The 24,609-nt window shown below is 50.2% G+C and overlaps 1 protein-coding gene across 2 annotated transcripts; it reads left to right on the top strand.

Annotated features, from left to right (window-relative positions):
- Positions 1 to 2,000: 2,000 nt before the first annotated feature.
- On the top strand, positions 2,001 to 24,011 carry YJU2B (YJU2 splicing factor homolog B). 2 transcript variants are annotated; one of them, XM_081501504.1, is made up of 10 exons: positions 2,001 to 2,278; positions 12,814 to 12,858; positions 14,956 to 15,009; positions 16,026 to 16,108; positions 17,960 to 18,015; positions 19,524 to 19,584; positions 20,415 to 20,557; positions 20,641 to 20,813; positions 23,056 to 23,194; positions 23,293 to 24,011. In XM_081501504.1, the coding sequence occupies exons 2-10, from the start codon at positions 12,856 to 12,858 to the stop codon at positions 23,790 to 23,792; spliced, it is 1,212 nt and encodes a 403-aa protein (XP_081357630.1). In that variant the 5' UTR covers positions 2,001 to 2,278; positions 12,814 to 12,855; the 3' UTR covers positions 23,793 to 24,011. The 2 variants fall into 2 exon arrangements, with proteins under 2 accessions (XP_081357630.1, XP_081357629.1); XM_081501503.1 differs by lacking the exon at positions 2,001 to 2,278 and adding an exon at positions 9,424 to 9,453.
- Positions 24,012 to 24,609: the final 598 nt, after the last annotated feature.

Genomic DNA, 24,609 nt, shown 5'->3' with positions numbered 1-24,609 from the left:
TTGAACTGTGGTGTTGAAGAAGACTCTTGAGAGTCCCTTGGACTGCAAGGAGATCCAACCAGTCCATCCTAAAGGAGATCAGTCCTGGGTGTTCATTGGAAGGACTGATGTTGAAGCTGAAATTCCAATACTTTGGCCACCTCATGCGAAGAGTTGATCATTGGAAAAGACCCTAATGCTGGGAAGGATTGGGGGCAGGAGGAGAAGGGGACAACAGAGGATGAGATGGCTGGATGGCATCACCGACTCGATGGACATGGGTTTAGGTAGACTCCAGGAGTCGGTGATGGACAGGGAGGCCTGTTGTGCTGTGATTCACGGGGTCGCAAAGAGTCGAACACGACTGCGCAACTTAACTGAACTGTCACATGACCCCCATCTAGAAACTACATTTCCCAGGAGGCCTTGCTGCCAGGTGTGGTCATGTGACTATGTTGAATCCAGTGGGATTCAAGCACGCCTCAGAGCAACTTGGGTGTGATCTCCTTAAAAACAAAACTACTCCCCCAGATCTCCTCCTCCTTCTGCTGGCAACTAGGCTATAGAGACAAGCCAGCGCCTACTGTGTATCTGAGGACAGACCCTAGGAGATGGAGAAGAAACCAGACAGGAGTCTGGGTTCCTGGATGACCTAATGGAGCACAGAAAAGAATTCTCAACCCTATGTGACCTTATTTGCCCCTGCTTAATTTTAATCAAAGACTTGAGTCCACATAAAGTATGTAGCAAGAATGAAACGGAATGACTTACTATAAAAGCTTGTTATCAACATTCCATAAGGCTCAAAGCCATGCAACTAATTACAGTAAAATTATTATGTGCAGGAAGGTTGTTGTCATTTAATCACTAAGTCACATCCAACTCTGCTACCCCATGGACTGTAGCCTGCCAGGCTCCTCTGTCCAAGGATTTCCCAGACAAGAATAATGGAGTGGGTTGCCATTTCCTTCTCCGGGGGATCTTTCTGACCCAGGGATCAAACCCTCATCTCCTGCATTGGCACGTGGATTCTTTACCACTGAGCCAACTGCAGGAAGGTAACTGGCACATATGGAAACTTCAGGCAAATAGAAAAAGAAATCTACTCTAATAGAATTAGAATAGGGTCCAGGATCCTCCAACTTGGGGAACACAGTCTAGGCAGGATTTCAGCCCCCTTTCCAGCCTCCCAGCCAGTCACAGCATGAACAGCCATACACAGCAGTTCATATCTATATGCAGAAACAGGAGGCGGGATCTTATATCTAAATGAATTTTCTATAAAGTGAATCATTTTCAGTGCACTGAGGAAGTTTTCTATTTAAAGAAATCCTCCTGCGAATTCTTTGACAGAGAACTCTTTCCTAATAGAGCTAGTCACCAGTGAGTCATCTCTACAAAATTCAGATTCGTGATTTGGTCTTAGCCGGATTTGGCTAGAGAAGTCAGATAAATTATAGAAGGCTTTAATGAATTATAGAGTATTCAAAAGCAAAAGAGGAAAGAGAAAATGACACGTGAATGTGAACCTATGGACACCAGGGAGGTAGATCTTTAAACTGGTCCCCGTGCGTGCGTGCTTAGTCGCTCAGTTTTGTCCCATTCTTTGCTACACTTTGGACTGTAGCCCACCAGGCTCTTCTGTCCATGGGATTCTCCAGGCAATAATACTGGAGTGGGTTGCCTTGCCCTCCTCCAGGGGATCTTCCCGACCCAGGGATCGAACCCGCATACCTTGCATTGCGGGTTCTTTACTACTAGCGACACCCAGCACCTAGTCCTAACCAAGATCCTACGCTACCCATAGCTTTTTAATTAACAAATGGTCCTGGGGACAGAAAAATCAGCTTCTGTCCAACTGGAAAGTGAACGAACGAAGGGAAAAGAAAGAGCAACTGGAAAAAGAGTCACCAAGTTGAGGCAAAAAGCTGTGGACGAACAAAAGAAGCCACCGCAGTCGAAGTCCTGCGGCTGCCGGGCCCGGTTGCCATGACAACCGAGCGGGCGTCAAGGTAGAGCCTGGAGCACTCCGCGCGCCTTCCGCAGGCCCCCGCGCTGGTTGACGCTCGCGCCTATGCCCCAGAACCAGCGTCGCGCCGCGGAGGTTCCACCTTTTGAGCCCCAAGCTCGACCTCTGCTCCTCGCCGGAGCCTCGCCGCGCGGGGAAGCAGGATATTAGGGACCCAGGAAGAATAAGCAGCTCGTCTGGATGCCCCCTTAGTGCTGAGAGGACTCTGGAGAAGATCCCCGCCTTCCAAGCTGGCACCTTCCTTCAAAGCTATGTGAGACTGCGCTTCGGGTCCGTGTGGCTAGCCTCAGTCTCCCCATCTGTAGTGTGCGGCTTCACAGCTCCTACCCCAGAGGCCAAAAAATATTCATAAAACTGGAAACAGGGCGGGCTCCGTGGTGGGAGTGATGGGGTGAAGGCAGCCCTTCAACGGCCCGAGGAGGTGGGCATATTATTCTCATTTTACAGAGAAACTGAACCCAGAAAAGTAAAGTGAGACCCACTCATGAGGCACAGCTGGTGCCTGGCAGGAGGAAGAGGGGAAGGTGCCCACCCTGGGGTAACCCCTACTGGAGGATCGGGGGATGCAATGAACCTTGTGCCTTGGCAGGAATGAGAGTGAAAGTGAAATTCGCTCAGTCATGTCCAACTCTTTGCGACCCCATGGACTAGACAGTCCATGGAATTCTCCAAGTGAGAATACTGGAGTGGGTAGCCATCCCCTTCTCCAGGGGATCTTCCCAACCCAGGGATGGAACCCAGGTCTCCCGCACTGCAGAACCCAACTCTTCTGATTTCAACGGCCAGACGAAGTGGGCGTATTATTCACATTTTACAGAGAAAGAAACTGAGCTCAGAAAAGTAGAGTGAACCACCAGGGAGGAATGAGAGGTTTGTGTTTAAATGTTGGGGGTGGGGAGACGGAGTGAAGGTAAAAAATAACAACCCAGAGTGCCCCAAACACCATCTGGACATAAACAGGATGGGAAAAGTGTTGGATTTAGGAGCCCATATATGCTCACCTTTTGAAACAGTACCTTTGTTGGCAAATTCTTCAGCCCACTTGGCATCTCCACCAAGGTCCAAATTCTAATCTGAGCTCCCGTTTTGGTTCCTGTGTCTCTGGGTTTCTCAATGTCAGCACTACTGGCATTTGGGACCGGGTCATTCTTTGGGAGGTGGGCTGTCCTGTTCGCTGTAAGATGTTTCATCTAGCAGCATACCCAGCCTCTATCCCCTAGATGCCAGGAATATGACTGCCTCCAAATGTCACAACCAAATGTCCTCTGAGGGACCATGAGAACCACTGACCAGAGCCAAAACTTAAGACATTCTGTCTCTGGACTTCCCTGATGGCACAGTGGATAAGAATCCACCTGCCAATGCAGGAGACACAGGTTCCATCCCTAGTCCAGGAAGATTCCACATGGGCAGGGCAACTAAGGCCAGTACACTGCAGCTACTGAACCCAGTGGGCCTAGAGCCTGTGCTCCACCACAAAAGAAGCCACGGCAATTAGAAGTCCATGCACCACTACGAAGAATAGCCCCCACTCACCGTAACAAGAAAGCCCACACAAAGCAATAAAGATCCAGTGCAATCAAAAATAAATAAATAGATAATTTTTCAAAGACAGATAAATCTACTCATTTTCACTAAATAAGTTTTTAATTCTTGGATCATGCTCTATGCCCCAAAGTGGTGGTGGTGGTGTTGCTGTTCAGTTGCTAAGTCGTGTCTGACTCTTTGCAACCCAGTGGACTGTAGCATGCCAGGCTCCTCTGTCCTCCACTATCCCCTGGAGTTTGCTCAAATTCCTGTCCATTGAGTCGGTGATGCTATCTAACCGTCCCATCCTCTGCTGTCCCCTTCTCCTTTAGCCTTCAGTCTTTCCCAGCATCACTCATTCCAGTGAGTCAGCTCTTCACATCATCAAGTGGCCAAAGTATTGGAGCTTCAGTTTCAGCAACAGTCCTTCTAATGAATATTCAGGGTTGATTTCCTGCCCCAAATTATGTATCATATTAATTCTCTCTCTCTCTGGAGATCCTTAAAATAGCCCAACTTTCTGGAAACTGATTATCACAATTGGATTATATGGAACACAATGGGTGATTGTAATGGATAGGTCAACTGTAGAATAAGCACTGGCTAAGAATCAGGAGAGCTGGGTTCTGTGCCAAGCTCTGCCATTACAAACTCTGTGGCCTTGTCACTTAAGCTCTCTGGACTGATTTTCCCATCTGTCAAATGAGGATAGTGAGATGATTTCTAAGGACTTGGAAATGCTCAGAGTCTAACAAGATAACTCTCCCCACCTTGAAGTTATTTAAGCCACCCACCCCCATCCCAGCACCCTCTTCACCCCCAAATGTCTTTCATTAACATCTTTCAGCCTCCTGGCCTGTCCCCTTAAACATATCTTACAGAGTCAGTTCTTCCAGGCTGCTGTTACCACTCAGACAAACTCTTTATTTTTCCTGATTCTAACAAGTAAATTATGGTGGCGTTTAACACAGCAGTGGCAGGGACTTGTTTGTAGGAAATTACGGTGTTTAAGCACAAACACACCCTGATATTTGCATGAGGAAAAATAAAACTAAAAGTGGTCTTTTAAAATGCCCCCATGATGTGCTGCTTAAATTACAGGAATGTCTCAAGCATCCACATAAATTATGCTGACCTGTTTGGTCTTCACACAAAAAGCCATGTTGTTGTTTAGTCACTCAGTCAGTTGCTCAGACTCTTTGCAACCCCATGAACTGTAGCCTGCCACGCTCCTCTGTCTATGGGATTTTCCAGGCAAGAATACTGGAGTGGGCTGTCATTTCCTTCTCCAGGGGATCTTCCCGACCTAGAGATTGAACCTGTGTTTCCTACTTTGGTAGGCAGATTCTTTACCCCTAAGCCACCTGGGAAACCCACAAAAAGCCATAGATCATCCATTTAATTAATTCTTTTCAGCACCCACCTGTCTTTCCACATACTCTGCAGTTGCCAGATTGGGGTAATGGGTCAGAAGATTCTATGTCCTGTCTTCAAAGAGCAGGAACTCGAAGTAAGGAATGAGGTATCCTGCTCATAGAGAACGGTCTGCCCAGGATGATCCAACCTGAACCCACCAGAATGTAAGCTCAAGAGGGCAAAGATTATCCATTTTATTTATCGCTACATCTCCCACGCTTAGAAAAATTCTAGACACCTAGTTGTGCGTGCATGCTCAGTCGTGTCCGACTCTTTGCAACCCGATGGACTGCAGCCCACCAGGCTCCTCTGTCCATGGGATTTTCCAGGCAAGAATACTGGAGTGGGTTGCCATTTCCTCCTCCAGGGGATCTTCCTGACCCAGGGATTGAAGCCGCATCTCCTGTGTCTCTTGCATTGATTGGTAGGTGGATTCTTTACCACTGAGCCCCAGACAGTGGGAAGCCCCAGACACCTAGAAGTACTCAATAAATGAATCAAATAAATGACTGAACAAGATATAGTTGGGAAGTCATAAAGAAAGTCAATCTAAATATTTTGCTTGAGGTTTAAGGTTATGTTGCAACCCCCCAGGAAGTATTGGCGTACTAGACAACATTTCTCTCTTTTCCCTCCTCCCTTTTTTCTCTTACCCTCACCAGTTCTCTCATTGACAAAGCATCTCCTCCCTCATCTGTGTCAGTTCTGTATAATCAGCACCCTTTTGGAGGGCAGCATTCACATGCGTTCCTTGTCACAGGAGGAGAAAGAATTTATTAACTAGGATGCATGCTGGGGGGAAGAGGTGGGCACTTCTGTGTTCACCAAGCACAATCCCTATGCCCCTGGTCTTATCCCCAAAGCTGGTTCCATATGTTTCTGGTTTGCTGTTTGAAAATATCATCTTTAGGCAGGTGGATTAGATAGTGAATGCCATGAAGAAACATCATATGGAGACCTCCCTGGTGGTCCAGTGGTTAAGAATCCACCTTCCAATGCAGGGGACATGGATTCGATCCCTGGTCAGGGAACTAACACCCCACATGCTGTAGCTAAGAGTTTGCATGCTGCAGCTAAAGATCATGCATGCCGCAACTAAGACCCAGCACAGCCAAATTAAAAAAAAAAATTTTTTTTAGAATATTTTTAAAAAAGAGAGAGAACAGGAAATGTCTTCTTGTTTGTACCATTAATCATTCCTGGCCTCCTCCTTCCAGCCATACACCAAAATGCACTGAGTTATTCCTTCAAAGGCTTTTAGAAAGCCAGAAATGCTGGGAGTGTCTACTTCTCTGGTTCTTTGCTCTCTTCTTAAATTTCAAGAACAATCGGTTCCAAGAGATCATCAAACCCTTCCTATGGCACACCAGGCTGACTAAAATAGCAAGCAGCAGAGCCAAGAATAGAACCCAAGAATCCAGTTTTCCTAAACCCATAAAAGGCCCAGGCGTCCTTTAAAAGTCCTTTGAACTTGGTGCAATAAAAGCAGCACCTGAATTAAGCATGTTATTCTTCTTGTTTGGAGGTAATTCACAGATGGCATTGAGCTCGTCAAGGTCCAGACCTCCCCTTCTTGTTCTCTCTTGTAGATTAGAGAGCCACAAAGCATGATGCGGCCTTGTGGCTTCAAGGTGCCCTTCCACCACTGGGAAGGGAGGGCCCCTGTCTCATTTAATCCAGTCCTTCCTTCTTCCTTTTTAGAGACACAGTCCAATTAAAGAGCTCTCTTTACCCTGAAAAGCCCCTTGCATCGCTACACTCCTCTTGCCACACACAAAACATTTCTATGGCTCAGTGGTAAAGAATCCAACTGCCAATGCAGGAGATGCAGGAGAAGCAGGTTCAATCCCTGGGTCAGGAAGATCCTCTGGGGAAGAAAATGACAACCCACTCTAGTATTCTTGCCTGAGAAATCTCATAGACAGAGGAGCATGGCAGGCTACAGTCCATGGGGTCACAAAGAATTGGACACAACTGAGCATGCACACACATAGTTGATTTACAATGTTGTGTTAATTTGCTGCTGTACAGCAAAGTGATTCAATTACACACATATATACATTCTTTTTTATATTCATTTCCATTCTGGTTTATCCCACAATGTTGAATATAGGTCCCTGTGCTAGAGAGTAGGATGTGCTGTTTATCCATCAGATGTTCTTTTTCAAGATTTTTGTTTCCGCCAAAGACTTTAGCCTCAGGGACTTACCTGAAAGCTCAGTGGTTAGGAATTTGCCTGCCAATGCAGGGGACTTGGGTTCGAACCCTGGTCAAGGAACTAAGATCCCACATGCTGCAGAGCAGCTAAGCCTACACACCACATTGAGCCCACACGGTCCAGAGCCCATGTGCTGCAACTAGAGAGCCCATGTGCTGCAGCTACTGAGCCTGCAAACCTCAAAGAAAGATCCCAAAGGGTGCAACGGAGATGCCACAACTAAGACTCGATACAGCCAAATAAATAAATAATTTTAAAAAGCATGTCATCTCTGAATAAGGACAGTTGTTCTTCCTTTAAAAAAAAAAAAGACTTTAGCTGCAGAATAAACCAGGTGCAGCAGCTAACCAGTGGAGGTGTGGCACTGAACTTGCTAGCTCTGGAGGTCCTCTCTTGCTCCCTCCTCTGGGGTTCATGGCAAGGGCACGAAGGCTCCCTGGGTGCACCGTGTGCTCAGAGCCTGGCCACCGGAGGAGTGACTCCTGCCGGAGCTGGTCCTGTCCTTTCTGCCTTCCAACTGGAAGAGGATTTTCTAGAATCCAGTGTATATCTGAGAAACTTGAATGTTGTCCTGATCACACCAGGATCTTACAGAGGCAAATATATAGGCATTGAGGTTTCTGTTTTGTCTGAAGTTGATTTGAAAACATATCTAGCTGCATTTTCTGGAGTTCTTGATTCGACCTTTCATTTTCTTTCTGGACTCAGACCCCTCAACCACCAAATCATGAACTCTGATACTGCTGGAAAATGGGTTAAGTAATCGGCAAGGACAACTTCACATTGAGAGACCCCTGATCCATTCATTGTCCTGGCTTTGTAGCCCCCTACATTTCAAATCCTTGTTTTCCATAATCAAAGAGCTTGCACCGTTAGTCGGCTTCAGTGCTCACCTGCAAAAGATGATTAACTTGGTTTTTCTGGTTTGCACTTTATTTTTACTGTTCTGTAGTTATTTCATATTCTGCAGTTCTACCTATAAAGTGAATTGTTTAAGGCTCCCCAGTCTTAGGGTTGGTCCTCCTCTGTCTATGGGATTCTCCAGGCAAGAATACTGGAGTGGTTAGCCATTCCCTTCTCCAGGGGATCTTCCAGACCCAAGGATCAAACCTGGGTCTCCTGAATCGCAGGTGGATTCTTAACTGTCTGAGCCTCCATTATAGGAGATCTGACTTATGAGAGCTTTAGAACAGAGCCTGGCACCAAATTACACAGTCATAGTAGCAATCGTAGTAGTAGCGTCATTTTTCACACTGTCCTTGATAAATTGTCAGTTGACATGTCTGCATCAGTGAGAAATAGGTGTGTCCTTTGCTTTCAAATTCCCATGGCCTGACAAAGAGTAGGCACCTAGTAAACAGCTATTGAATGAACAAATGAACAGATTCTGTTAGGCTCTAAAAGGCACAAAAGTTCATTCAAAAGCCATTGTCCCATGCAGAAGGCAAAATTAAGCTGGTCCAAAGGCTCTAAGACAAGGGACACATAGTACATTTTCAGGTTGCATGGGCCACAGGCATTCTGTGGCAACCATTCAACTCTGCCGTTGTCGTGGGAAAGCAGCTACAGACAACAGGTAAATGAATAGGCATAGCTGTACTCCAATAAAGTTTTATATATGGACACTAAAATTTGAACTTCATGAGGTCATAAGGTGTTATCCTTTTGATTTCTTCCCCTCCACCAACTACTTCAAAAAATGGAAAAACAATTCTTATCTCGCTAGGTATTCAAAAATAAGGGGCTGTGGAGAAGGAAATGGCAACCCACTCCAGTATTCTTGCCTGGAAAAGTCCATGGACAGAGGAGCCTAGCAGGCTGCAGTCCATGGGGTTACATGACTGAGCACTAGTGCATGAGGGTGGAGGGAGATGGGTTGGTAGCAACAAACTGGTAGAACTTAAAATATATATATATATAATGGGCTAGTTCGATTTGGCCCGGGATATGGAGAGGCCCATCTTTGCCCCACTTATTAGGCGGGCTAGATCTAGCTCTGGAGAGCGGGCGGCCAGAAAGGCGGGGCTTGGAATGGGTCGGGCAAATGGGCGGGGCGAGGGTGGGGCATCGTGTCGTGCGTGCAGTTGGGAAGGGCAGACCCGATTGGTCTACTCCAGAGGCGGAGAAGTAGAGGCGTGTTCGACATCCAGCCCATCAGCGCGGCGCTTCCGCCTCGCCCCGCCTCGCGCAGGCGTCTCAGTCACGCGGAGAGTGCGCCACGCCCCTTTGCGCGCCCAGAAGGGACTTCCGGGACGGGCTTGCCGTGACGTCAGGAGGAGGGCAGGTAAGTGCAAGAGGGCAGAGGGGCGGGCAGGCCGGATTTGGCCAGGGGTCTGTCCACTTCCTCACCAGGCCGGTGAGCCGACCGAAGGGGGCGAAAGTGCCGGGTCCTCGGAGCTCTGCGGACGTGGGCCTGGTGCTCGAAGCTGCCCGCGACCCAGCCTTAACCCCCGACCTCAAACCCCGGCCCATATTCGATACCTCTTCAGGTTTTCCTCAGGGGCAGTAAGCCCCTACCTGGCTGCGTTGTGGTGAAGATTTTGTAAAATGACGCTTGTAAAATGGTTTGTCATGAGAAATAAAACGACCATCGTTTAACTTGGCATCAGGCGCTGTTCTAGATCCTTATTTAACTCACCGAGTCTTGACAGCAGCCTTACCAGGTTGATACTTTTATAAACCCCATTTTACAGGTAAGAAAACTGAGGCTCAGAGAGAGGAAGAATTTGCCTATACTGCTAGAAAGCAGCAGAATCAGGATTCAAGCGCCAGCATTATGCCCTGAGCCAATGGGACTTATCATTATTCTTGACACCAAAAACCAGAGATTTCTATACATCCCCTCTATAGTCTAACCTGTGCCACTCACTGGGGTGATAAAACCACTGAAAGACCCCAACTCCTGTAAATGGAGTGCTTACTCTGTGCAGGCATTACCCAGTATGTTATTTCATTTACAGCGACCACAGAAAGTCCTCTTGCTGTCATCCACTCTTTACAGATGAGGAACTGTACGCTCAGGGAGGCTCAGACATTGGCCAAGGTTCCCCAGCTAGTGAGGAATGGAGCTGGAGTTCCAGCTCAGGGAACTGTGTGTTTCTAAAGCTTGGGTCTTGAGAGTCCCTTAGACTGCAAGGAGATCCAGCCAGTCCATCCTAAAGGAAATCAGTCCTGAATATTCATTGGAAGGACTGATGCTGAAGCTGAAACTCCAATACTTTGGCCACTTGACGCGAAGAACTGACTCATTGGAAAAGACCCTGAAGCTGAGAAAGGTTGAAGGCAGGAGGAGAAGGGAACGACAGAGGATGAGATGGTTGGATGGCATCACTGACTTGATGGGCATGAGTTTGAGTAAGCTCCGGGAGTTGGTGATGGACAGGGAAGCCAGGCATGCTGCAGTCCGTGGGGTCGCAAAGAGTCGGACAGTACTGAGCAACTGAACTGAAAGCTTGGGTGGGCACTTGCTGTTTTGTTAGTATTTTTAGTTTGGAAGTGATTTTAGGAGAATCTGGTCCAGGGGCACACGTTACAGGTGGAGGATCTGAGATGTAGAGGGGCTCAGGATGGGATAGTGGAAGACTTGATATCTGGGGCTTTTCACCCTGGCTCTGCATTCTCGTCGGCTTTTGAGCTCGGGCAAGTTATTTAAGCTCCCACGTGCTCGTTTGTCAGCTGGAGATAGTAATAACATCAGTGGAGCATGTGAAACACAGTAACTATTAGAGAGCACACAGCTAAGTTGGCAGAAATTATTAGAGACTTCCTGACTCTAGCACAGGGAGCCAGCAAACTACACTCACAGGCCAAAATCAGACCACCACCCGATTTTGTACAGCCCACCGGCACAAAATGGTTTTAACTTCTTAAGTGGTTAGGAAAAAAAAGAAGAATATTTTGTGACAGGTGACAGTCCTGCGAAATTCAAATTTCAGTGTCCATAAATAAATTTTGCTAGGATGCAGCTACACCCATACAGTAACATACTGTCAGTTAGTTTCTGGCTGAGGCGGCTCAGTTGAGTCTTTGGGAAAGAAATGCTGGCCCTCAATGGAGAAAATTTGCCAGTCCCCATTCTGGACTACACTTTAGTCCCTCATAATGTCATTCTCTCTTTTTTTGTTTTAATTTTAGTTTTTTTATTGAAATATAGTTGATTTACAATGTGTTAATTTCTACTGTACAACAATGTGATTCAGTTATACATTATATATATATATACACATTCTTTAAATATTCCTTCCCGTTGCAGTTTGTCATAGAATACTGAATTCCCTGTGCTATACAGCAGGACCTTGTTGTCCATCCAATCTATAATAGTTTGCATCTGCTAACCCCACATTCCCATAGCGTTTCTCTTTAGCATTAAGTTGAACTTCTTTCTGGTTGACTGGAAAGTCTCTCCTCTGAACAGGCAGGGGGAGGGAGTCTCCCCACCCCACATTAAAGGAGCCCAGCATTTAACACCTGTGTCACTGACATTGGTTCTTACAGAACCTCAATCAATTATCAGAGTTTCACACAGTCAGCATTTATCAGGAGCTGTCCTGGGTGCCAGAGACGTAGCACAGTGTGACCTGGCAGAGGAGACCGACTGTAAACAACTAAACAGACAGGGTGACATGATAGAAAGTCCAGGGAAGAAGTGACTTGAGATCACATGTCAGGTGAGGCCTCTCACTGAGGTGATGTCTGAGCTGAGATCTGTGACAAAGAACAGACTGCTGATAGAATAGCACTTGAGGCAGTTGGCCTGCACCTGCTGAGCCTTCTAAGGCAGGAAGCCAGTGTGACTGGAACAGAGTGAGGGAGAGGGGTAAGAATTGGGCTTGGGGAGGCAAGCAGGGGCCCCATAGGCCATGGAAAGGGACTCGACTTGATTCTCAAAGCCATGGGAATCCCTGGAGGGTTGGGTTGGGTTTTTTTACTTGCTTGTTTTTTGGTTGTGCAGAGTGTTTGTTGCTGCACAAGGTTTTCTCTAGTTATGGTGAGTGGGGGCTACTCTGTAGTTGCAGTGCTCCAGCTTCTTATTGCAGTGACTTCTCTTGTTGTGGAGTAAAGTTCTAGGGCACTCAGGCTTCCATAGTTGCGGCCCATGGGCTCAATAGTTACCACTCCTGGGCTCCAGAGAGCAGGCTCAGGGGCTTAATTGCTCTGTGGCACATGGGATCTTCCCAGACCAGGGATCGAACCCGAGTCTCCTGCATTGGCAGGTGAATTCTTCACCTCTGAGCCACCAGGGAAGGGTTTTAAGCCCCCTGGAGGGTTTTAAGCAGGAGAGCTGTAGTTCAGATTTATATTTGAAGAGATCCTTCTGGCCCTTATGAGGAGAACAGACCATGAGAGTCAAGGACAGAGCCAGGAGCCTAGTGAGGAGGTGACAGTACTCCTCCAGGTGAGCGATGATGGCGGCCATGGAAGGGTGAGAAGTGTCAGTTGGGAAATATATGTTGGATGGAGAGTGGACAGGACACTCCCTTTCCAAACAACCAAACACCACTCCTCGGATGCCTCCTACACCTAGGGGGAGGACCACCACGCACAGCCCCCTGCATCTTCACAGGGAATCTGTGGACTGCTGGGCTGTCCAGAAAGGCAGCACTGGGCAATGAGTCCACAAAGCAGTGTCTCATCATCTTTTCAGATTGGCCACGTGGAGGGTGAGGACCTATAGGCAGCTACCAAGATGGTAAGTAGACGGGCTGTGCTCACCGGGTTTGTCTTCTGGTCTTTGATACAGGGAAGCGCCCCTTAAGTAGCCTCCTCTCTCCCCTAAAAGTCTCCTTCCCCATCCCTACCCCTGACCCCGAGCTCTAAGGTATTTTTAAACTCTGCATCATAGTCTTTTCAGTACAATGGTTTTCAAACTTTGTGCCTGCGTGCATGCTAAGTCACTTCAATCATGTCTGACTCTGAGACCCCCATGGACTGTAGCCTTCCAGGCTCCTCTGTCCATGGGGACTCTCCAGGCAAGAATACTGGGATGGGTTGCCATGCCCTCCTCCAGAGGATCTTCCCTACCCAGGGATCGAACCCACATCTCTTATGTCTCCTGCATTGGCAGGCAGGTTCTTTACCACTGGAGCCACCTGGGAAGCCCAAACTTTTGTGTGTACTAAAATCACCCCAGGAGCTTTTTGCTTTTCTTTCCTTTTTATAAAAATGAGGTGAAATTCACATAACATAACTTGAACATTTTAAAGCGTGTGATTCAGCAGCATTTAGTAGATTCACAATATTTTGCAACAACCACCTCTCTCTAGTTCCAAAACATTTCCATCACCCGCAAAAGGAAACCTTATACCCAATAGCAGTCACTCACATCCCGTCCACCCACACTCCCAGTTCCTGGCAACCCCCAGTCAGCTTCCTGTCTCTGTGGATTTGTCTGTTCAGGACCTTTCATGTCCACGGAATCATGTACTATGTGTCCTTTTGTATCCAGTTGCTTTCACTTAGCAGGATGTTTTCAAGGTTTATCTGTTAAAACATTATAGCAAGTATTAGAGCTTCCTTCCTTTTTATGGCTCAGTAATATCCCATCATATGGTTGGACTACAGTTTGTTTATCCATTCATCCATTAATGGACACCTGGGTTGTCTCTACTATTTGGTTATTGCAAATAAACATGTATGCACAAGGATGTGTAGAAACATGTTTTCCAGGTTGCTTTTGAAAAGCCCCGTGTCCTGTGACTTCTCTGGTCAGGGAACAAGATCCCCTTAGAACTGCATCTAAGACCCAGTACAGCAAATAAATAAATAATTTTTTTTTCAAATGGGATTCCCTGATGACTCAGTGGTAAAGATTTCTCCTGCCAATGCAGGGGACGCAGGTTCAATCCCTGGGTCGGGAAGATCCCCTGGAGAAGAAAATGACAACCCACTCCAGTATTCTCCCCTGGAGAATCCCATGAACAGAGGAGCCTGGTGGGCTACAGTCCATGGGGTTGCAAAGAGTTGGACATGATAGCAACTAAACAACAACAACAACCACACCAAAAAATTAAGAGAAAGGAAAAGCCCTGTTTCCGGGCGCCAGAGCAGGTGCTGTGTCAGGCATCAGTATTTTAGAAACTCCTTGGGGACTTCCCTGGTGGTCCAGTGGCTAAGATTCTGCGCTTCCAATGCAGGAGGCCCAGGTTCGATCCCTGTTCAGGGAACTAGATCCCACCTGCTGCAAATAAGACCCGGCACAGCCAAATAAATAAGTATTAAAAATATATATAAATGTATGGTTGTAACATGCAGCCAGGTTTGAGACCCACTGCTTTGGTAGATCTTTCAGTCAATTCAGCGGGTGGCTGCTAGCAGTTAAAAGAGGGACTCTCACAGCTGGATGAACATTCTTTGCTGAAACCCGTGCTTCGACTGTGTTACATGTGTATGTGGTGTTAAATATGTCTTATTTTAAGTCACAGTCCCAAAATAACCATGATAGCCATTGTTCTAGGAGAGTCTGACCCTCATGGAATTTTCCACAGCAATGGTGGTGGAGCGTGTTTTGTTTTGTTTTGTTCTTTTGGTGGAGCCGTGGAGCTTGCAGGATATTAGTTCCCTGACCAGGGATTGAACCTGGGCCACGGCAGTGAAAGCACCAAGGCCTAAACACTGGACTGCCAGGGAAGTCCTGACAGTGGATTTTTTTCTCCCTGAGTCTCCAGTCCTCAGCCACACATCCTCCAGGAAGTCCCTGTCTCCCTCGTCCAGGTCTCGCCCCTTAAGGCTGCACAGGTACGTCTCCTGCAGGACCCACCCTAAGTCACGTCTCTCTTCTGCTTTCCAGGGTGAAAGGAAAGGCGTAAACAAGTACTACCCTCCTGATTTCAACCCTGAGAAGGTAAGGGGCAGGCTTCCTTCTCCGTGTCCACAATAGCAAAGCAACCCCACTGGGCAGGCGCCCACACACATCGTCCCCTCCTGGAGTCAGAACCACGGCTGCAGAAGCCCAGGCAGCCTGAGAAGCCTCCCTGCCTTACGCTCATCACCTGGGTCTCGGGGCAGCCTTCCCTCCTGGGTGGTCAGTATGGTCCTCAGCGGACCCAGCATTGGGTGTGGCGTGTTTCCAGCGGAGCCAGGATGAGATCCCCTCGCCCTTCCGGCTCCAGCTTCTCTGGCCTCCTCATTGTTCCCTCTGCCGGGAACCTCTGCCTCATTTTGACCCACAAAGCTGCTTTCCTTTCTTTAGGTCTGTCCTCACAGAGGGCCTCCCTTACCACCACTTCGTGTTATGTCCCATGACTGAGTGCTTTATTTCTCTCATAGCTCTCACAACTCCCTGACACACAGTTTATTTATTTGCGTGTTGTCTGTCTCTCCACCTGGAATGTCTACTGCTCAAGGCCAGGGACATGCATCTGTCTCGTTCAGGCTGTGTCCCCATGCTGGGTGCTCAGTCCGGGCCTTTGAATGAATCAGAGCATCCTGGCTGGTGGTCCCTGGTGACTCGGCCTTTCTATGCCACAGTCTCCCCGTAGGTCCAAAGAGGAAGCAGAACGACCTGGCCTCCCAGAAACATGGAGGGATTAAAGTGAGACGAGGCACATAAAATGCCTGGCAGCCATTTGCCAGTCTTGTCGCCTCACCCAGTCCTCCCCACGACACCCGGAGGCAGTTGTGATCCTTGTCCCCAGTTGACTCGGAAAACCAGGCTCAGAAAGGCAAAAAGATGAGGTCATTGCCCAGGGTTGCACAGCTTATTTAGCTCTACCTGCTTCACCAAAGCCTCCGTGCCTCCTGTTTGCTGTTAACGCTCCCAGCGGAGCATAAGAATGAGGCCTCTCTCAGCCTGTGGGAGAGGGCCTGAGCTCCGCCCACTCAGCAGTGCTAATCTGCTCCATCTTCCTTACCACACAGCATGGCTCACTCAACAGATACCACAACAGCCACCCTCTTCGGGAGCGGGCTCGGAAGCTGTCCCAGGGCATCCTCATCATCAGGTAAGGCCCTGATTGTCACCTGAGGACCTCGGTTCATTGTGTCACTTGGCGTCAGCCTCAAGGAACATTCAGGATCCTCTGATTTTGCCCAGAGCTTCAGGGTCTTCATTCCATAAAGCAGAAAGTTGCTGTATCAGTCAGCTGTTGCCATGTAACAAAATAATAAGCACGTATTATCTGTTGCTCCTGAGTCTACAACTCAGCTGAATGCCTATGCTGGCCTTGGCTGGGCTTGGCTGATGTGGGCTGGGCTCTCTCACATGTTTGGAGGTTGCCTGGCTGGGGACTGGCTGGTCCAGCATGACTTTGGTTGGTAAGACTGGGCTCCGTTCCAAGTGGCTCTCCTCCAGCCAGCTAGCCTGGGCCTGTTCATACAGGAGCATCCAGGTTCCCAAAGAGAGCCAGCACAGGCACACAAGGCTTCTTGAGGCAGGGACCCTGAGCTGGGTACCCTGTCACTTCTGTCTCATCAGTTCCCCAAAGCAAGTCATGATGCGGGGTTTGGGGGGCAGGATACTCCACCTCTTCATGGGAATCGCTGCAGAGGCACCTCGCAAAAGGCACAGACGTGGGGAGCATAAAGAATCTCAGCCTTTACTGCAGTTGAGCCAGGACGATGGCCCATCCTGCAGGCTTCTCTTATTTCCGGCCAGCATCCTGTGGGTTGGCTGTGGAGGGAAGCAGAAGCCAGCTTGTGTCACCCTCTAGGGCGAGCCCCTCACTGTCTCCTTTTAGGCCTCAGGGACTCTACCCTCAGTCTCTGGGGTTCAGCCTGGGCCTGAGAAGAACATCTAGTAGCAAAACCATCAGAGGCAGGAACATCTATGGAAAAGGAATCAAGATACATATCCCAGAAGAGTCCGTGAGAGGCATGGAGCTGAAGGTCACCTCCAAACTCCTACCATGCCCCCATACTCCAAAGCCAAGCGAGTGTGCCTGCCCTGGGCCTGCACCCCGTTCTTATCCACTCTGTCTGCAAAGCCTTCATCTCATATGCTGTTGTTTAGTTGATGAGTCATGTCCGACTCTTTGCGACCCCATGGACTGTAGCCTGCCAGGCCCCTCTGTCCATGGGATTTCCCAGGCAAGAATACTGGAGTGGGTTGCCATTTCCTCCTCCAGGGAATCTTCCCAACCCAGAAATCGAACCCACGTCTCATGTCTCCTTCATTGGCAGGCAGGTTCTTTACCATTGAGCCACCAGGGAATACCGCCATCTCATACATACTGTGTCTTAAATTCACCTCTTTATTCATTACTTAATGGCTTTATTTTAAAAGAAAAGCTCCATCACTACTGTTAATGGAAATTTAGCAGAATTGCCTGTTGCAGGTAGAGCTGGAAAAAAGTGATCCAGGGACAGTACAGTAACTTAGTGAAGATGGAATAGGTCACCAGGGCTCCCTGCAGCCTGTTTCCTCCTCTGCTTGGAAGCTTGACTAGCTGACAGGGAGGGATGTGGAAAGACAGAGCGGAATATGGGAAGACAGGGCAGCACCCACTGGAGGCACTCACCTGGACTTGGTCAGCTAGCCAGAGAACCAGGTGATGGACCTGGTCCGGCTGCAGGAAGGGCCACCGTTTTTTTGTTTGTTTTCATTTTGGTTTTGTATTTGGCCATGTCACGAGGCATGCAGAATGATGGTTCCCTGACTGGGGATTGAACCCAGACCCCTGCAGTGAAAGCACCAAATCCTAACCACCAGGCCACCTGGGAACTCCAAGGCCACCATTCTTTATCCTCCCACATCCACGCCCTTTGCAGCGTAACTGCAGCCAGAGTCTCAGGCATGGAGACCCAGGGAGAACCCACGTGGACAAGGACAAATGAGCTGTTCTCTGTTTGTGTAGGTTTGAGATGCCCTATAACATCTGGTGTGACGGCTGCAAGAACCACATCGGCATGGGTGAGCTTCTGCCTGCTCCCCACCCCGCCCCCCACTATTCAGCCCCAGGGCCAGCGAGCCCCTTAACTTGCTGGGTGCTGTGAGAGACCATCTCGCTGATGCCCCAGTCAAGAGTCGAGGAGAAGATAGGCCCCCCTTCCCCACCCCCAGTAACTGGTGGGCTGTGGCCACTTCATGGCAGAGCAGTTAGGAAGCTCTGGATTCAGATCCCGTCCCCACCACTCCTAAGCTGGGCAACCCTTAGCAGGCAACAGAGCCTCCATGCGCCTCGGTTTACCCATCTGTGACATTCACATGATATGAGTGCCCACCTCCATGGCATATAAAGTGCTTAGTGCAGAGAAAGAAAGAAAGGTGGGCTTTTATTATTTTTCTAGAGAATATCCAGGTTTTGGGGGGTTTCTTTTTCACTAATTAGATGATATATTCTGGGCTCTGATCTTGCTTACTAAGTGAAAAAGGCTTAAACTACAGGAACAGAACTTGGGGTGGTGGATAGTGTGGCCCCACTGGGTTTTGTTTCCCTGGGAGGCTGGAGGCTGCTCCAGTTCACAGCCCCGAGGGTCAAACTGGGCCCTGCTCTTTGTGCCCTGAGAGCCTCGTGGTCTTTGGAGCAGGTGTCCCCGGCTGGGTCTGATCAGGGCGATGCGTTAGAGGGGTCACTCAGCCTCAGCAGTGGGGTCACCTGGTCCCTCCCTCTGAAAACCACCAGCTCCTGTTTATAGAGCAAGCTCTCCCCTGGGCTGGGTGCTATGGGATGGGCTGGGATGTCTGCACTGCAGAGAAGAAAACGCAAGCCAAGAGGGCCAAGTCACCCACCCCAGGCCTCAGACCCCTGTCTGTCCATTCATCTGTGCGCCTGTGGGCACAGTCAGGGGTTTGAATGCTAAAGGTAACAGTAAGGGCAGTGGTAGTGGCAGGTCAAGTCTACAAGCCCTCGCACATGCCACGTGCTGTGCACTAAGCACTTTATTAACATTTCTTTTTGGCTGCGCTGTGCGGCTTGAGGGGTCTTAGTTCCCCCACCAGGGATTTGAATACATGTCCCCTGCAGTGAAATCGAATAGTCCTAACCATTGGACTGCCAGGGAAGTCCCAAAAACCAGCCCTTTTGGAGTGATCACTGGCACGCAGCCCTGTGTTAAGTGCTCCGTGTGTGTTAACTAGCTTCTGAAGTTTGCACATCAGCCCTGTGTGGTGGCTGTCATAGTCATCTCTGTCCAATAATCAGGGAGTCTGAGGCCAGATGGCCAGAGCAGCTGGACTAAGGTCACGCAGCTGGTAGGGCAGAGCCAGGATTTGAACCCAGGCCCTCTGGCTCCACCCCATCACCCTCTGTGGCTTGAGCACCCATCCCGCAGCCTCGACGTGGCTCTTTTCCGCTTGAATCTCCGGAGGTGTCTCCCCTGCAGGCCCGTGGAATGCCACCACTCCTGTCCGCCCTCCCACCACCCCAGGAAAAGACCCTGAGGGTGCGCCCTAGCCTCGTTCTCTCCCTCTCCTCCCAGGTGTTCGTTACAATGCAGAGAAGAAGAAGGTTGGCAATTACTACACGACCCCAATCTACAGGTAGAGGCAATCTGGTGGGCCTAGGGGTGGGGGGCTACACAGAAGTCTGAGTGGGAGGGAGGCTTGTATCATCTGCCTGAGGGTCACCCCCTGCAGGTCTCTCCTGGAAACCAGCACGGTCCATCAATCCGGGCGCATCCTGTCTAGACTCCCCCATGGCTCCCTCCTCCCTCAGACTAAAAAACTCAGGTCTCCCCGTGGCCCACAAAGCCCCCTCCCTGCCTTCACCTCCTCCCACCCTCCCCATTACTCACTCTTCTCCAACCACACAGCCTCCTCGCTGCCCCTCATACAATCCCTCTTTGGTGCCCTCTGTCTGGAACATCTTCCCCAGACATCTACAAGGCCCCCTTTCCCTCCTTGGATTTCTGCTCCAAAATCGCCTCTCAGAGAGGCCTTTCCTAAAGCAATGCTCTCCACCCAATGCTGTGGTTGTTTGAGCATTCCCTGCCCACTCAGCTGCCACTAGAACATCAGCCCGGCCAAGAGCAGGTTGGCTTCCTTCACTGCTGTGTCCCCAGCAGCTGGCACCAAGCCTGCCACAGAGCAGCCTGGCTTGGGAGGGTTTGTTGAATGAATAAGTGAACAAATGAATGAATGCGTGGATGAATAAATAAACTCCAGAAAGAAGGTCAGTACCAGAGTCATGAGACTATATGTGTCACCCATGGCTGTACCCCCAGACACGGAGACCAGCATGTAGCAGGTTCTCTGCAAATGCTAGTTGATGACGTAACATACACAGATGGAGGGAAGCAGGCAGGGGTCACAGGGTGTCCCAGGGCGGCCACAGTGTTCAGATTCCTGCCTGCCACCCTCCACCCTCCCAGGTTCAGGATGAAATGCCACCTCTGTGTCAACTACATCGAGATGCAGACAGACCCCGCCAACTGTGACTACGTGATTGTGAGCGGCGCCCAGCGCAAGGAGGAGCGCTGGGACATGGAGGACAACGAACAGGTGCTGACCACAGGTAAGCACTGTGGGTGGGTTCAGACCCCAACCCTGTTCCTGAGCTGGGGCCCTGAAAGTCCAGCCCCATTCTCACCCTTGCAGAGCACGAGAAGAAGCAGAAGCTGGAGATGGATGCTATGTTCCGCCTGGAGCACGGTGAGGCTGACCGGAGCACGCTCAAGAAGGCCCTCCCCACCCTGAGCCACATCCAGGAGGCCCAGAGCGCCTGGAAGGACGACTTCGCCCTCAACAGCATGCTTCGGAAAAGGTTCCGGGTGAGTGGGGCTCTCAGCCCGGGGTCGGGACCACAGGCGGTGAGGCATCACCAACAGTGGAGCAAAGAAAGTGAAAGTTAGTCACTCAGTCATGTCTTACTCTGTGTGACTCCATGGACTGTAGCCCACCAGGCTCCTCTGTCCATGGAATTCTCCAGGCAAGAATACTAGAGTGGGTAGCCAATTCCCCTCTCCTGGGGATCTTCCTGACCCAGGGATTGAACCTGGGTTTCCTGCACTGCAGGCAGATTCTTTACCGTCTGAGCCACCAAGGGAGTCCTAACAGTGGAGCAGGGAGAACACAAAGTGGGCTGAGACCCAGGTCCAGCCTGTGCCCCATCACTTCCTAACTATAGGCAGTCCTTTCACCCTTAGTTTCCCCATCCTCCAGGTGGGGACCACCTCCCTACATCACAGTGCCTGGGAGAGGCATCTGGCCCAGCAGCTTTTTTTTTTTAATAATCTTTCTTTATTTTGGTCTGTGCTGGGTCTTCATTGCTGTGCCGGCTTTTCTCTAGCTGCAGTGCACAAGCTTTTCATTGCAGTGGCTTCTCTTGTTGCAAAGCACACACTCTAGGCACTCGGGCTTCAGTAGTTGCAGCACACAGCCTCAGTAGTTGTGGTTCACTGGCTTAGTTGCTCTGTGGCTTATGGGATCTTCCCAGACCAGGGATCGAACCCGTGTCCCCTGCATTGGGAAGGCAGATTCTTAACCACTGGACCATCACAGAAGCCCAAGGGTTTTCTTACTAATTATTTGTTACTAAAAGTGTGTCCCTCTGGCCAGGCCTGTAGCCTGAGTTGTGTGTCCCCTGCCTTCTGGGCATCCCTGAGTGGTGTCTAAGGGCCCCCAAACATAATATCCCAGGAAAACCCCATCAGTCCCTAACCTGCCCTGCCTGCAACCTCCCTTTCTCAGTAACAGAAGCATCTTTGTTCTTCCAGGCACTCAGCCTTGTTCCTCTGTTATAACACCATTATTTCCCTACCTCCGCACCCGTCAGCAAATTCTGGCAGGCTCTGACAATATCCACAGCCTCCATCATCTCCCACCTGGACTGGCACAATCTGTCCACGCTGGTGGCTCCTAGCTTTGTGTCCCACAGCCTGTTCCCCTCACAGCCATCAGAGGGCACCCATGAGCACCTGAGTGGGATCACATCCCTCCTATGCTCAGAGCCCTCCGTGGTTTCCACTTACTTTAAGTAGAACCCAAAGTCCTCCCCATGGCCCACCAGGCCCAAATAATCTGCCCTTTTCCCTTCCTACCCCCATCACCTTCCCCTTGCTCATTCTGCTCCAGCCACATTGGCCACCTCACTGGCAAGTACAGTTCTGCCTCAGGGCCTTTGCAAAGGCTGTTCCCTCCCCCTTGGAACACTTTTTCACCTAATACCCACATGACTCCCTCACTTAGACATCTTTTCTTGAACATGATCTTCTCAGGGAGACTGCCCCTGCCCCTCCCCTCCACCACCTGCCATATTTAAAGTTGAAACCCCTGCCAACCCTCACCCCCTCCCCAGCGTACTTTTTCTCCTCATCATTTTGTCTCACTTACCCACTTGTATGTCATCTTCACCAGGGCAAGTGTTTTTGTCTGCTCACTGCTGCGCCCCTAGTGTCTAGAACAAGGCCTGACACCAGAAGGACGTTCTGTAAATATTTGTGGAAAGAATGAATGACTGGGAACTTCCTTGGCAGTCTAGTTGTTAGGATTCCATACTTCCACTGCAGGAGGCGAGGGTTTGATCCCTGGTCAGAGAGCTAAAATCCTGCCTACCTTGAGTCACAGCCAAAAAAAAAAAATGAATCAGTGAAGGACCCAGTGGCACACATAGTAATAACAATCATGTCTCCTGTTTGTTGAACAAGTTCTGTGTCCCAAGCACTGCGTGAGGCCCTTTCCTCACATAAACTTAAAGAGGAGGAAACGGGAGGAGAGCTAGAGGGGATGCCCGTGCCAGCTCCCAGCTCAGAGGGCATGGAAGAGGCATGACTCTGACACCCACCCCATGGGTGCTCTATGGAGCTCAGTGGTAAAGAATCTGCCTGCCAATGCAGGAGACGCAGGAGACCAGAGTTCGATCCCTGGGCTGGGAAGCTCCCCTGGAGGAGGAAATGTCAACTGACTCCAGTATCCTTGTCTGCCTGGTGGGCTAAGTCAGTAGGGTCGCAAAGAGTCACACACAACTGACTGACTGAGCGCTGTCCCTCTCCACCCACTTCCTCCCTGACACAGGAAAAGAAAAAAGCCATGCAGGAGGAGGAGGAGAGGGACCAGGCACTGCAGGCCAAGGCCAGCCTGGCCATCCCGCTGGTGCCAGAGACAGAGGATGACCGCAGACTGGCCGCCCTGCTGAAGTTCCACACCCTAGACTGTGCGTGGGGGCCAGTGGGTGTGGGGAGTTGGGTGGGGTGAGATGGGGGGTAGGTGCTCAGGCAGAGGGCGGCTCTGGACCTCCTTCTCCCCCCGCAGCGTACGAGGACAAGCAGAAGCTCAAGCGGACAGAGATCATCAGCCGTTCCTGGTTCCCCTCCACCCCGGGAGCCAGTGCCAGCATCAGCGGCAGCGGCAGCAGCAGCAAAGCCAGCAGTGTCCTGAAGAAACTGGCCCAGAACCGCAGAGCCACACCCACCAGCTCCCCTGTCACCATGGGGTACCTGGGCATCGTGCGGCGGCGGTCCCGGGAGGTCCCAGAGAGCCCCCAGCACCCGGCCGAAACCTTCAAGTCTGAGGAGCCACAGATGCCAGAGGGGGCCAACCAGAACAGGCCTGCGTTCCCCCGAGACTGCTCTCTCGAGGCAGCCGAGACCCCCAAGAACAGCGGGCCACTGGGGCAGGAGGAGAGCTGTCAGGACAGAACCCAGCCTCCGCCAGTCACCTCCCCTGAGGCAGCCAATCCCCAGGACACACCACAGCCCTGCAGCCTCAGCTCCTCCCTCGTGGCTGACTACTCTGGTTCCGAGAGTGAGTGATTCCACGGTCCAGATTCACTCCAGAGGCCAAGACTCACCCAGGAGGCCCCTCCCAGGCTGTAGCCCCACTGGCCCACCAGCCCTTGGAGAGCTCAGTCCCCACCCCTGTGCACACCTCACTTTCTCGCGGTGATGGAGTTGTTATTTATTTGATCCTAGAGAGGGTGTCTGTGCCTTGTGGGACCCAAGACCCCCCAACATTAAAGACCTGCTTCTTTGCCCCTGCCTCAGATTACTAAATGGGCCCAGGAGCTCTGTACCCACCCACCCAATGAAGCTTGCCCAGCATCTCATCACCCAGTGCAGATGCTCTGATCACAGCATTGGTCCCCACCCAGCTTGATGAGGGTTTACATGTAGTAGCCCAGGCTGGCCTGAAATCAGGGCCAACTTCCTGGAGGTGGTGGAAGAACAGGCTCAGTTTGTAAGGGATGACAAGGGGACTGGACAACAGGGCAGGAATGTGAGGTGGTCAGCATCCTGGCCCAAAGCAGCAAAGGATGGAGCACACAGGTGTGGGCTGTTCATTATTCCCCTGCCCATGGGGACACCTTAGAAGGGTACCCAGTGTACTTTTGAAGGAAACTAGTAAAGTGAGTAGAAAACAGCCTCCAAACAGCAGAGCATCCACCAGGAGGCTCATGGCCCACTGCCCTCCCCTAAACTCTGGAGAAGGATCATTGCTCAAACAGTGATGGAGCACTTGCGGTGCACCAGGCACCGTCTGAGCCGTTGGCGATAACAGCGTGAACAAATCAGACACTCCTAGGGCTGAGGTTCCGACTTAATTTCTCGGAACTTGTAATGTGCCAGTCAG

Source organism: Giraffa tippelskirchi, chromosome 6 (genome assembly GCF_054371585.1).
Source record: "Giraffa tippelskirchi isolate mGirTip1 chromosome 6, T2T-mGirTip1v1.2.pri, whole genome shotgun sequence".
Taxonomy (NCBI): Eukaryota; Metazoa; Chordata; class Mammalia; order Artiodactyla; family Giraffidae; genus Giraffa; species Giraffa tippelskirchi.
Note: the sequence above shows the minus strand (reverse complement) of the source record. Positions and strands in the feature narration are given on the sequence as shown.

Coding starts and splice junctions, on each gene's coding strand:
- YJU2B (XM_081501504.1), top strand. Junction 15,010..16,025: donor CTGATTTCAACCCTGAGAAG/GTAAGGGGCAGG, acceptor CTTACCACACAG/CATGGCTCACTCAACAGATA. Junction 18,016..19,523: donor CAAGAACCACATCGGCATGG/GTGAGCTTCTGC, acceptor CTCTCCTCCCAG/GTGTTCGTTACAATGCAGAG.